Source organism: Lontra canadensis, unplaced genomic scaffold (assembly GCF_010015895.1).
Source record: "Lontra canadensis isolate GAN:19392208 unplaced genomic scaffold, GSC_riverotter_1.0 scaffold97, whole genome shotgun sequence".
NCBI classification, from domain to species: Eukaryota; Metazoa; Chordata; class Mammalia; order Carnivora; family Mustelidae; genus Lontra; species Lontra canadensis.
The window spans coordinates 6,285,308-6,298,560 of record NW_022631091.1 but is presented as its reverse complement, the minus strand read 5'-3'; the positions used below and the strand labels follow the sequence as shown (position 1 = coordinate 6,298,560).

Here is a 13,253-nt window from a genome sequence, read left to right as displayed (position 1 = left end):
CGCCGGGCCCAGCTCTCAGCCGAAACACTGTAACAGAATCCACCGGAATCCGCGTGGGCGGGCGTTTGCGCCCCTCCCCCACCGTGGTTTCCACGCGACGGGGTCAGGGGTTGGCGGCGGAAGGAGGGGGGAGGGGTCGGAGGGCCCTGTGGGGGAGGGGAGTGGCTCCGTTTGAAGACCATTTCCTAAAGTGTGGCTGCTCCGAATGCCATACAAACAAGCGTCTTCGGGGCGGGGGACGAGGGGCTTCACTGCTGTCCTCACGTCCGCCAGGCGACCACGGCTTCCTTTCCCGGAGGAACGGCCCCGCGGCGAGGGGTCCTGCGTGGGGGCCGCGCCCAGACAGCGTGGGGCGCACGGGTACTCAGTTCAGGGTCCGCGGCCTCACCGCGCGCATCCGGAGGAACAGGCAGGGCCTCGTGCGGAGAAGCCGCATCCTCGTCCCAGCCGCTGCTCGGGAGAGGCCGCCTGCAACCCAGCCCAGACAGGCCGCGGGTTGGGGTCCGCTGCGCGGGCGCGAGGCCTCTTTGCGCACTGCGGCGGCCGGCTAGGCGGGGGGCCACCTGCTGACCGGCTCCGGGCCCCGTGGGACGCACGCACGACCCGCACCGCGTGTGCCGCGTGCGCGCTGTGCATTCCGTGCAGCTGCTCCCCGACCGGGTGGGGACCTGGGCCGGGGCCGGGCCGCCACACTGGCCGGAGTGTCAGGGTGCTGCCGCCTGCTGGCCCCCGTGTCCCTCCCACCACTGCCCGTGCCCGAGGCACGTATCCAGACAGAAGCTGGTGTCGCAGCCGCTCGCCTGCACCTGCACACGGTGGGTCGCCCGGCCTCCAGGCTGACGCCCGCCACAGGTGGCGCAGAAAACACAGCGGGTTTGAAAAGGCTTCCTGTGAAAACTGTGGAGCGCACTGGGTCGTGCGCACATTTTGCGCCGACTGCATACCTCGAGGCTGGTTGCCGGACACGTGGCTAAGTAGAATATGCTGGAACTTACTTCTGTTTGCCTCTTTTCTTCCGCAGCTGCGGGAGAACAAGGCCCCGTGCTATGGGGCGCCGGACCTTCGCCTTGACCGGGAGTGTGCGGGACGCCGCTCCCAGGGGTGAGGCGGTGGCTGCTCGGCTGCTGAGTCCGGTGCTGCCTGGCAGTCCCTGGCGCCCTGACTCTGGTCCGGGGGAGCGGCCCCTGCAGGCAGCCGCGTGAGGGCTCTGAAGGGGTCTTCGGTGGAAAGCCCTGGTCTCCAGCGCCCCAGCTCCCGCTGCCCTGGCCCTGCGCTCCTGGCGTGTGCAGGCGGCGGCCTCTCTGCAAGGGGTCTCCTCCACCGCTGACAGCCCTCCTGCTGCGGAGGGAAGCTTCCGGGAAGGGCCCGTGCCCGGAGTTAGGTGGGGCCGCCCGGAGCGCCCTGTGCACCTGCCGTGCACGAACAAGGGAGGAATCGGGTCTGTGTCCCTGTGGACCTACTGCCTGCATCTGCTGTGGGACACTTGGAACCAGAGGCCCCGGTCACTGACGTGGCAGGCACTCAGGATTCGTATCTGTGTAATGAAGGAATGACTTTGCCATGACTTTGAACAGCGGCTGGAGCGGTGCACTGAAGCCCGTCCCTCGGCGTCTCCTCTCCAGGCGACGCTGCGCTGCAGGGGACACTGCCGCTGAGGCCGTACTGAGCTGCTTCCCTGACCATCCGACTGCGCGGCCCCATGGGCACCGCCTCCAGATTTCTGCAGGGGTTTGGCCTCCTGCCAGGCCTGGTGGGGGATCCCGTGCAGGGGGCGGAACTAAGCTGGGCTCTCTGCCCCTGCCCATCCCCCCCCCCAAATCCGGTCCCCAGGGCGTCTGGCGCTCCATGGGGTCTGGTTTCTGCGACGCCCACCACCCAGAGCCCCCGTAGGTCCTCACCTTCGTGAGGAGCGACAGAACCGTGGTCCCGAGAGCTGGACTCAACGTCTAGGTTGTCCTCTGGAACCTTGGAGCACCATTCTGGGCATTCAGATCCACAACCAGTGGGTGTCCCCGTTCGGTGTGTAGGCAGCTGGGCCAACCCCAACGCCTCCCTGAGCCTCGGCAGCCCTAAGACGTCCCCACCCGCCACCCCTTCGGGAAAGCTCTTCCCGAGATTCCACGGCAGCATCCTCCCTAGCACGCCTGCTCCGGGGCCTCGAAGGAAGGTGGCCAAGGCACAGGGAGCACAGGAGGCAGCTCCTGGGAGAGGCAGGGCAGAGGCCCCTCCAGGGCGGCCGGAGCTCCAGGCTCCCTTCTCGCGGCCCCTGTGCGCTTCTGTGACCCCACTGCCCCCCATGAGCCACCTCAGGCGGGTCCTCCCCCCTATTGCATCGCCAGGACACCTGGTCCACACAGCTTCCCAAGCTTGGGGTGAGCTTAAGAATCCGAGACCGTGAAGGGGCCGCGTGAGTCTGTGTGACCACGGCGTCTGGGGATGTGCCAGCGGGTTTTGCAAACAGGGTTGGGGAGTTGAGCTCGGGAGAGCAGGGCCAGAGTCGCCTGGGGCCTCTGTCAAACTGTCTGCACAGTCAGGACAAACTGGAAAGAGCGTCTGACAGACCCTCAGGAGACCTTTCGTGAATGACCACACAGGCAGAAGGGGACGGGAGGCGAGGCTGCCGATCACAGATGAGATTCTGCCTGCCAGACTGCAGCCAGAGCAAACACTTAAATACATACAAAGTTTATTAAAAATAGATTGCAGATGAAGCACAGTAGAAATGGGGAGGTACAGCAGCTGTGACGGCCACAGTGACGCACAGTCCTGAAAAGCACGTGTTCACATCTGACCCATCACTCGAGGGCAGCCCGGCCCACCTGCTCACAGGCCTGACGACACACGCACACACACCCCCGTATGCCAGGATTTACATGTACTTGCAGGTACTTAGGTGTGTGTATTAACAGAAAAGCCACTCATCTGCGTTTTTTCATCAAAGAAAGCGTGGATTTCGTCCCTGTAAGGTGGCCAGTGTTCGAGAGTGCCCCGGGTAGGGCCTGCTTTTCCTGAAGCCTCCAGAGCAGACACCCACATCCTTCATCAACACTTAGTGCCACCGCGTGACTCCCTTAGACAAGGGGAACGGTGAGAGCACACTTCCAGATAAGAACCCTGATCGACATAAGAATATTTACACTCACATTTCAGTGATTAATCGTGCAGCTCTCATTAAAGTGATTTCTACGGCTAGAAAGCCTCCCTCTTCTACTTGAAAGTGTGCATTTCCCTAACATACGTATCTGTAAGAAAACAATCTGGTAAAGAAGAATCATGGAGATCCTACAGCAGGGCTCGTCACGTAAGAGGTTTGCTCATTACCACAAGGTAATTCAGCACTGTCCGAGCACACGGGATGAAACCCAGTGAGCTCCGTCTCCCCAGCATCAGCCACATGGTCACAGCTGGGAGACAACAGTGATCACCAGTGACTCACATGAAAATTAAATAACTTTCTATTTGATGTTTAAAAAAAAAAAAAAAAAAAGGCTTGAACTGCCGCACGAGTCTGTCCGACATTTTTAGTCACAGACACCACATGTCAACGAGCCTTCCATCCGGGACAGCCCGCGGCCGTAACTCGGCCCTCCTCTGCAGCCCCGTGCTCAGGCGTCCCTCACCACCCATCCCTCTCAGATGCTTCCGTTTCTCTCCACATCAATACGGCCCAGATAAACGCCCTCGTTTCAGGGTCCCCTGAAGAGTCAAAATCCTCTGTGAACTAACTTAACTGCCATCTTCAAAATCACCAATGATTTATTAGCCTAACAATACTCTGGCATTTATAAAAATAAAGTATCCTAAGCTTAAATCCTCAAAATTGTCTTCTTGGAGCATTTTTAAAAAAATCATGGATGTAGAATATCCCAGGAGGGCTGTCCCCAGAGGGAAGGAGGACAGGGGCAGGGGCCTGACAGGCACCACCTCCCTTTTGGGCTATGTGGGTCTGAGCTGCCTGGGGACCACCCACGGGGGGCGGGTGAGGGGGCCGTCCCCCAGAGGTTCTCTCTCCTGGAAGGGGACAGGTCACCCTCTGGGCACGTGGTCTGCAGCTGCTCCCCCATAGTGCAAACAAGGTCTGGGCAGTTCAAGCTGGTCCCCACCCCACGGCCGCAGCATCGTGAACGACACAGCACGCACACGGCCTCTCTGCGACACGCAGGGCTGGGGGGAAGACACGTCCCCACTGTGCTCTCCTGCCCTGCATTCTCCCCTCCCCCACTCAGACTTTAAAAAAAGAAACAAAAAACTTATCTTCCTGTGAGTCAGGTAATTAAGAAATGAGACAGTGTTTACATCATGTAAGTGATCATCTCTTGGTGAAAGAAAAGAACTTCTTGGAACAGGACCGTCTCTGGGGCCCAGCCGACTCCAAAATGGCGCTTCGGTGACTCGGGCATGCCGGTGTGGCCTCCTCGCCGAGCCCGTCCTCCGGAGCCGCGCCCCCAGGACCCTGGGGTGGCCCGGGCACCTCATCCTTGGCTCATTTTGTGTTCAGTTCGTTTTCCAGTTCTGTCAATTTACGAGAGGCTTTTACTTTGTTGGACACATCTTGACCTTGTGAAAAAAGACGCTGGCGCTCTTTGAATGTCAAGTTTTCAGGGGCTCCCGAGCTTCCGGGCAAGTCCGCATCGTGGCTGCAGTGGAGGAAATGCAGACATCACTGGTCAACATGGGTCAGCCGCTACTCCCACTCAGTCGGTCACTCTACATAAGGGACAATTAAGTACTGTTCCAAGAGGGAGACTCACTCCTTGTTAACTTTGCCATAACCCTTCCCATAAACACAATCACTGGGGCTGTCGTTAGACATGTTCTCCTAACTAAGCTGCTGACTTTCTCCAGCCACGCCCAACTCTCAAAATGCAGGTCCCTTCAATTTGAGCAGGTCGGGGATTCTTCACAGGTGAGTTTAACTAAAGAGGTACAGCTTAAAAACACGGACCTGTGCGGCGCCCACATGCACCTGGGAAACATCTGTCAGCAGACCTACCTTAACAAGTTGCTGTAAGAACCTACACATTTCTCGGGGACTCGATGTTCGTGTTCTAAGAACGGTCTGGACTACAGGCTAGATGAGGCACTCGGTGCAGACACGGGGCCCGCTCGCTGTGTGTCCTCAGGGCTGGACTTGGGCAGTCTCGCAGCTGTCTGGACACTGCCCCCGACTCCCCGCCCTCGCCGGCGGAAGCACACGGCAGCACGCCCAGCTCCCATGCGAGTTTGCACCCATAAGCCCCATACCCGCAGCCCCGTCTGAAACGCAGCTCTACAGCAGCGCAGAACCAAAGAGCGTCCAGGCTCCCCGCTTGCGCGCAACGAGAAACATCCAAGAACATAATGAGGTCTCTCTGTTTGCTCCAGCCGCCTGCAGAGCCAGCCCAGCCGTAAATACCTTTTAGGCGGTCTCTCTCTCGAATCCCGGTAAGCATCATGGGCCCCAACAGCTGTCCCAGCCGATCCCATGTAAGAGTTGGGTCCTTTTCCATAAAAGAAAAAAATCAAAGTTAAAGTGCCTGCAGTTTCTAAAACTTTACTCACGATCAAGATGCAGTGCCACGGAGGAGAACGCAGAAGCCGACAGGAGGCCCGGGAGTCTGAAGCTCGCAGCACTCGGTGACCTGAGGTACCCAGTGACCCGGCCGCAGGCGCGTGGTGCTCCGAGCCAGCCACGCCGTGGGAACGGGCGGGCACGGCCCAGGCCTTAGGCAGCGACAGCCAGACGGGGCACATCAGTTAAGATGCATAATTAGCAAGAATTCACAGGGAAAACCCACAGAAGACTGACTCAAATAGGGAGACTGTGAGACACTCCTGACGTGAAGGGTCACCTCTCAAAGTGACCGAAGGCAAATGAAACCCCAGCAGTGAGCAGGGGCCGCGCCTCGAGCCTCTCTTTTCAGGACGCCACGGAAGCTTTTTGCTACATATACGGCTACAGTTACCAAGACAAAACTCTTTACACCAAGTTTCCGCGGCACAGGAAACCCCGTGTTTGATAGAAATGCTGCAGACACAAGGTCACCCGACGCCGGACAGCAAGCTGTGCGGAGGAGAAGCGCACGAGCCTGTGGGACACCGGCCTATGCCCAGCCCAGCCCCGGGGGTGACCGGCGGCAGCCGGCAAGGAACAGCACGGCGTGCTCTATCCACTCCAAAGGGGTGTTCGAGGTCAAAAGAGAGGATGCAGATACAAAACTTAAAATGTATCCAAACAGACCACCACTAATGATACACTACTTACATCACAGCGCCCTGCTGTTCTGTTAATTTTAACATCAGCAAGAAGAGAACATTCCACACCAGCAGCACGTCTCACGTACAACCCCACCGAGCCGTAGCGATATGTGCCCAAGACGCCCGGCGAAGGCGGACAGTGCTGGGTGCGGATCAGACAGGCCGCAGGAGTGACACCGTGCCTCAGCGTGGAAGTTTCCCTTCTCGGCAGAATGAAAATGACCCCCTGCTGGGTTTCTGGGCGCAGGGACGCGCCGGGCAGCCCCCGCTGGCTGGCCGCGCCTCCTCAGGGCACTGCATCTTTCCCGCTCCTCTGCGACGGCCCCTGAGATGGCCGCGTGCGAAAGCCTCCCCCGCAAGACTCAGAAGAGGACAGAGGACACTGCCCCACACGCCCACGTGGGGTCGCCACCCTGGACCCCCACAGCAGTGATCAGCAGAGTGCGGTTCTTTACGATTTTAATTCTACATTTTCCTTGTTTTAGAAAATGTGTTGTATCTTTTGAGCTTTCCTGTAAGAATGATACCTGCTTCTTCCACTGGTAATTTTCTTCACAATTTTCAAAATTAATCAGAATATTACATCCTTTCAGTGGATGTGGATGAAATAATCCTGCACGTTCCAAGTAATCTTCGAAAGCGCTCTAGTCAAAGAACATTTTTAAAAAATACGTTGCTACGCTAGAATGAGACACTCTATTCCAACTCGCACCCCGATGCTCCTCCTCAGGCAGCCAGTGGAAGAAGCCAGTCCCCCCCCAGGAGCATGCTGAGCGCTCACGACAGAGAAACGAGCTGAACCCAGGGGCGCGGCCTCGCCAGGGGCGTGGCAGTGAGGGGGTCAGAATCACGCTGACGGGGTGCACACGGCTTCGTACTGTGCGAAGGCAGTCTTCAGAGAGGCACGAGCCACCAGATGCAGGATGTAACCTGCTCCGACGTGGTCTTTTCAGTGTGAAATAAAGTAAGGGTTAGTGGTCTGAGGGAAAGCCAGGTGGTCAGCAATGAAAACCTAGCCCAACATCGCGTTAGCAGCCTGGTCTATGCCAAGACACACAACGCGGGTTTTCAGCTTGTGACGTGACACAAGGGAACTGAGGGCATCTTGCTTCAAAAATGACTATTATCCCAAAACGTCTTTCTAGATATCGACGACAGAAATTTTATAAGAAGATTTGATTCTGGCCGCCGAGGGACTCCGTCTCAATATGATATACTGAGACTTCGGGGCAGGTCAAAGCTCTGACACTCACGGGAAGAGACCCTGGCAGAACTCGTTTGTTCTGGAAGAGCCAAGGTCACGCATGTTTTTGATTATTCAGCTTCTTTCAGGATCCTGAGCTCTGGGCACGACACCAGGAGCATTTTAAAAGACCCTTGTGTCCGTGAAGACCACTAAATCGGACCATAGTTACTGCCAGCATTCTAATTTTAAGCTAGTAGAGGAACCTGGAATTTGGATATTTGCACACGGGTCTTGGACACTGGTTAGGGTGGACGTGCCTGTGGGCAGGACCACTGTCATGCTGGTCTTCAGAGACTGTATTAAGGCAACTGTGTGACTGTCAAGGTCTGGGCACTAGGACCATGACGTGCAGGGAGTATCACGTAAGAGGGGGAACAAAACCAGCGAGAGGGAAAAGGAGTAATTTCACGATGGCTGGGTTCTGTGTCGCATTAAAGCAGGACCATTAGTCAGCGTGGCACCAACAACTCTGTCCCAACTACCACAGAAAGTGGGGGTTGTCTGGTAAAACCCAGCCACGGGGCACATAAGCCAGAACGGAAAGTTCTACTCATGTTAAAGAATGGAAACTAGCACGTGACCACGACACTGCTGGAAGAACAGCTCACTCTTTCTCTTTAGACACCAAGATGCGTTAAAAAAGCATGTGTTCAACCAAATGTAAGAGTTATTTGAAGAGGCAGCGAATGGAGGCCAAGACCAACGGTACTTCAAGTGACCAGGAGTAACGGAGGGCCAGCTGCCGCCAGCCAGTCCGAGGGACAGCACCCTACAGGTGGAGAGCTGGGGAGCTGGGGTAGGTGCTAGAAGGACTCTTAGCACAGACAGGACAACCGGAGGCAGGGGAAGATCAGCACGCTGAGGCCAGTGATCAGGTGAAACCAGAGCGAGTGCTGATTGAGGGGCCCACACTGCAGCGGGGGGCAGAGTCCCGATTTTAATCAAGAGGATAAAGAGGGCTTGATTTGCAGTCCCACGTTTTACCTCTACCTTTCGAGTGGCTGGGCTGGTAGAAGCCTGGTTTTTTTGGAGGGGGCAAGGGCTGGCCCGCTGTGCGAGCAGTACTGTTGGCACGGGCCGAGGGTGGCTGGAATGAGTTGGAGAGAAAGATGCCATCGGAGGCCGGGCGCGGCGGGCAAGGGGGCTGCTGTGGCTCAGGGGTGGCGGGAAGCAGAAGGTGCCCGTGGGACTTCCTGGTGCCAGCGTGCTTATCCTGACCTGCCAGACTGCAGGGCTCCTCCTCCTCCTCCTCCTCGTGGTACGAAATGAGCCTGGCGGTGTACAGGGAGTCTGGGGAGAGGGCCGGGGCCTGGAGGGAGGAGGCGGTCCGCTGAGGCGGGGGAGGAGGGGCGGCAGCCGGAGGGGTCGGCGACGGGAGCTCATAGCCCCGCGGAAGCGGAGGTCTGCACAGACCCGGCTCCTCGGGCTCCAGCACCCTGCGCTCGGCCGCGGCGTGCTGTCTGCGCCTCTCAGCCTCCAGGCGGCCGTAGTAGCCTTCTTCCTGTCGCCTCTGCAGGCCGGAGAGACAAAAGCACAAGTCAGAGTCAGGAGGGGACTTCAGGGCACACGAAAGGGCGCATTTACCCTCCGTACCCCACCGCCACACTGACTGTGAGTCCCGGGGGACAGCGACGTTTCAACGTAACAGTCTACGACAGGACCGGGCCGATTCCCCGGAAACACTCATCCTGTCACGGGACCATCTGACCTGGCACGGCCCCACGCACGGAGCGCGGGGACTCTACGCACTCCCGGGCTCCAGCTTCCTACTGCGCCCCTGTCCCCGTCCCTAGTGCTCCAGACCCAGAATTCTCTGCCTCTCCACCTCTCTCCTTCTGTTCTTGCAGGACATGAACTTACCTGTGACTGCTCGGTTTAAAGACAAAACAAAACCCCAAATAGCCTCTCGCTGGCTTTCGAGAGCCGGCACTTGCGAGCACAGAGGCCCGCACGCCCGCTTCTCCGCCGCACCCCGGGAGGTCGGGGGCGGCCCCTCCTCGACCAGAAGGACCATTAAGTCACCTGGTTTCTTTCCAGTTATTCAGAAGGAAGTTAACACAAACCATCAACTGTAAAAAAAAAAAATGACTCATTTTCTCAAGGCAACAGTCTAACAATATGCTTTCCACAGTTCTTAGTTCATAGCTCGGATCGTAGCAGCCTCCTTGACAGACAGAAAATGAGAGCCAGGCGTTAAGAGCGACAGCAACACGGAATTCAAATATATTTGGACACGCACTGTACATTTTCTTCCGACGTACATCTGCACACACTACAGTTGACAGAGTTGAAATTATTTTCACATTAAAAAAGGTAAGAGCATGGTTCTGTTAAAGATTGACAAAAGCTGTCAAACACACGAAGGAAGTGAGCGTGAGAAGGGGATCCCAGACAGAAGGCCACGCCTTGGCTGGGAGCACGCAGGGCTGCGGCACGGGGTGACCTCGCGGCGCGCTCAGTGGAAGAGCGCTCATGCGGGCCCCAGCGGGCTCGGGGACACACGTGCTTGCTGTGCTGCTGGCGCTCCCACCCTGCGTCCCCAGGAGCACGCACGCCCCAGATGGCAGTGCCCAGTGCGTCCCCTTCTAAGGGGGGTGGGAACCACGAGGATGCGTGCCAGCCCCGGGCAGGGCCCTACACCCAACTTCTCACGCAATCTTCTCACTCTGTGTGGAGACATCCTGAAGGAGAGACATCTGGTACCTCATTTCCTCCACAAAGTTAAATGTTTGCATGAGGGGGACTCCACTCCAGAATGGCCTGGGTGACCTCTACATCAAGGGGTCAGGAATCATAGTGTGACACGGAGAACATTTTAGGAGGAAACCAAAATCCCCTTCAGTTACACGGAGAGCAGATACAAGTACATGACCCCACAATTATTCCACTGCAAGAGAATGGCACGTTTTCCGTAACAAAGCAAGCCCATCAACCGTGGACATTCTGTATAAAAAATAGGTTATTCAGCTTGTTTTTACAGCGAGCACTCAATTCTAGAAGCAGTTCCTAAGACACAAGCGTACTCGACACGATCGTGCGTTGTGAACACACAGGCTGCAAAGACCGAGCAGCCCCCAAGCGTCCCCAGAGAAGATGCGAGAAGGCGCGCTGCTCGGCAAGGCTGTCCCTGCTCCCACGCACGGTGGTGGGTCTGTGTGGTTGCCTGGGCGGGCGGAGGCCACCCACAGCCCAGGGACAGCAAGACCACATGCACCGCAACGGAGAAGCCGAGGGGCTCACGTTCTGGAAAACTGATTTCGATTCTACTTATCGTGACACCAGGTAAAGCGCCAAGGGAGACCTAACCCTGAAAGCTCAGACTCCTCCAGAAAACCGCACGGCTACTGGCACTCGGCCTTTGACGGGAATATGACGACAGACTTTAAGAAATGGTGAAGGTCTAGAAGACGCAGAGGTCGCGAGTTCCCACACAGGTACGTGTGCTAGCATTATTGCCTCTGCTTTCATTTACGTGAGTCTCATCGCTTCTGTCAATCTTGCTTTCGCTGGCCACAGATCCGCACAGGTTCTACCGCTACAAAAAGCTTCCTCAAAGTTCTGGCTCGGGGCGGGGAGGAGGGCGCTCTGTGAGGGCAGCTCACTGGACTACCAAAGGAGCGACGGACGGAAACCGAGCTCCTCCCCACCGGCAGCCGGCACTCCGGGCCGCCCTCCACAGAAGGGAGGCAGTGGCGGCTGCGCGTCTCCTGGCCCGTGTCCAGGACGGGCGAGCCCTGCGGGAGGGCCTAGCCGGCGTAGGCAGCAGCAGGCCGCGGGCCCCGTCTCTCAGAATCGGTCAAATCAGTTGTCATTTTAAAATTCAACTTAAAAAGATTACTTTCATAAGAAAAATCCACGTACGGAAAGCAAGCCGTAACTCAGGATACTTATCAGATCATATCCTGGCTGCATTCTCCTGGAATCGTGTTTTCCATACGCCACCTGCTCTCTTTCCCGTCAGCCCGCAGTGAGTGACGTCAGTGAATGATGTCAAGTGCGGGGTGGGAACAGACCGTTACTATGTTCCCGTCGCCTGCCACAGCTCGCACTGCCCCTGCCCGACGCGCGCACACGCACCCCCTCCCGGTAACCAGCCGGACCACATCCAGGAAAGGAAGAGCCCAGAGTGAGCGGGCGGGCTGCGCGGAGGCCCGCTCACCATAACCAGGCCAACGAGTTCAGAGGCAGGAGAGAGACAAGACTCACAGGGTAAGAGCGTCTGCGCACAGTTTGGAAGAGAGGTGGGTGGGCCAGGTCGGGCTCAAGTGCTGGGTCCGAGAACACAGGTGGGGGTCCAGGCCCTGTTCTGTACTCGGGTGTCTGAGGACACAGGTAAGGTCCAGCCCCTCTCCCCAGCCCATCGAGGGGTTCAGGCTAATCTGGTAAAGGTCTAAGCTGCCCCTAGAGGACCATAACCTTTTCTTCAGCATCTCGCTTTGTTCTCTCCTCCTCCTGGCGGCGCCGCTCGTCCTCCTGCCTGGCGCGGTCCTCGGCTTCCCTCTTGCGCATCTCTTCCAGCTGCTGCTGGCGCCTCCGCTCCTCGTCCTGCAACTGACAACACAGCGCCTTGAACCTCCGCTCCGCACGCCGGCCGCATGCGGCGTACAGGGCACATGCGGACACACGCAGACACACACACAGGGTTAAATACGAGATAACCAGGTTAGAATCACTGTTGAAGGACATTAAAACACACACATCTTAGAACTCTACAGTTTCAAAATTAAGTTACCTAAGGGTGTGGTCCCCAGAGTCCATTAATTTCCCATTAAACTGTGGCTTAGAGAAGGAAACGGTCTCCTGCATTCGCATGTTAAAGGAGCATGGTTCTTGTATCAGAATAAACGCAAGCTTAACCAGCTCCTGGAAAGCAGCAGACTCGGACAACAGGCGAAACTCTCAACGGATGGAACTCTGGAACCTGCTCAACCCCCTCTGCACTCTTCCCCTTGTGCCATCTGGCCTGTGCTCCAGGGGACTGTGGCGCACCGCCGCTGGCTCCCCTGGGGCCAGCACACGACTCGGGCGGGACAGGAGCCTGAGGCAAGCCTGTCTACATCAGCCCACCTGGGCCCGGGCACCAAGCTTCCAGCCGGCTGGCCGTGCCGTGTGCTCTCTTTGAACCCCGTCAAGAATTCCTTCACAGTCCAGGGGTACCCTCCAACCCTGAGTCAGAGAACCGGAACCTGAAACTCGGAAGGAACCTCATCGTACCTCCCTTCTGCTCCCTCTCTGCCAGGGATGGCCCGCTCTGTCTGGGAACCGACCACCCCGCTCCCCGAGACAGGGCGCTCTATCTCCAGGTAACTACTGGGCAAAAAGTTCTTCTGTGGGTCCAAAATTCACCACCTGACGGTTTGCTTTCTGTTTTTTGTCATTCGGGTTCTGCCTTCTTGAAACAACACGAAACAAATTTACTATGTTTCCTTCGCACCAAGCAAATGCTTCAGGATATTTTCAAAAATTTATGATGTAGCCTGTTTTGTTTCTGGCTCCTTTATCCTTCTGGTCAGATTTCTCTAAGTACTGTGGCTTCAGGGCACCTCTGGCCAGAGCAGGACGCCCTTCTGTCGTTACAGGCCAAGATAAAGGCAACTTTGAACGCCTGCTTCTCAGTTTCGGTCGTGTGAGACCGAGCTGGCCTGTAGCAGTGCCCACAGCCCCATGCTACCCTCGACATCAAAAGGAGTAGATTTAAAATTTAATAAGTGAAAATGTAACTCAATGGCACCCACTTAAATTGCCAAAAGCACTGTAGGAATCCCTTACA

The 13,253-nt window shown here is 57.0% G+C and overlaps 1 protein-coding gene across 4 annotated transcripts in view; it reads right to left on the bottom strand.

The window, feature by feature from the left end:
- Positions 1–4,255: 4,255 nt before the first annotated feature.
- The window catches only part of AFDN (afadin, adherens junction formation factor), a 129,553-nt gene continuing 120,555 nt past the window's right edge, over positions 4,256–13,253 (bottom strand). For 2 of the 4 annotated variants that reach the window (XM_032837255.1, XM_032837257.1), the window contains exons 30-33: positions 11,900–12,034; positions 8,702–8,993; positions 5,396–5,480; positions 4,256–4,637 (exon numbers count right to left, since the gene is read on the bottom strand). In XM_032837255.1, coding sequence (XP_032693146.1) covers positions 4,484–4,637; positions 5,396–5,480; positions 8,702–8,993; positions 11,900–12,034 — 666 coding nt within the window. In that variant the 3' untranslated portion in view covers positions 4,256–4,483. Of the gene's footprint in view, positions 4,638–5,395; positions 5,481–8,467; positions 8,994–11,899; positions 12,035–13,253 lie in introns of all 4 variants that reach the window. The other 2 variants (XM_032837254.1, XM_032837256.1) reach the window with 2 other exon arrangements.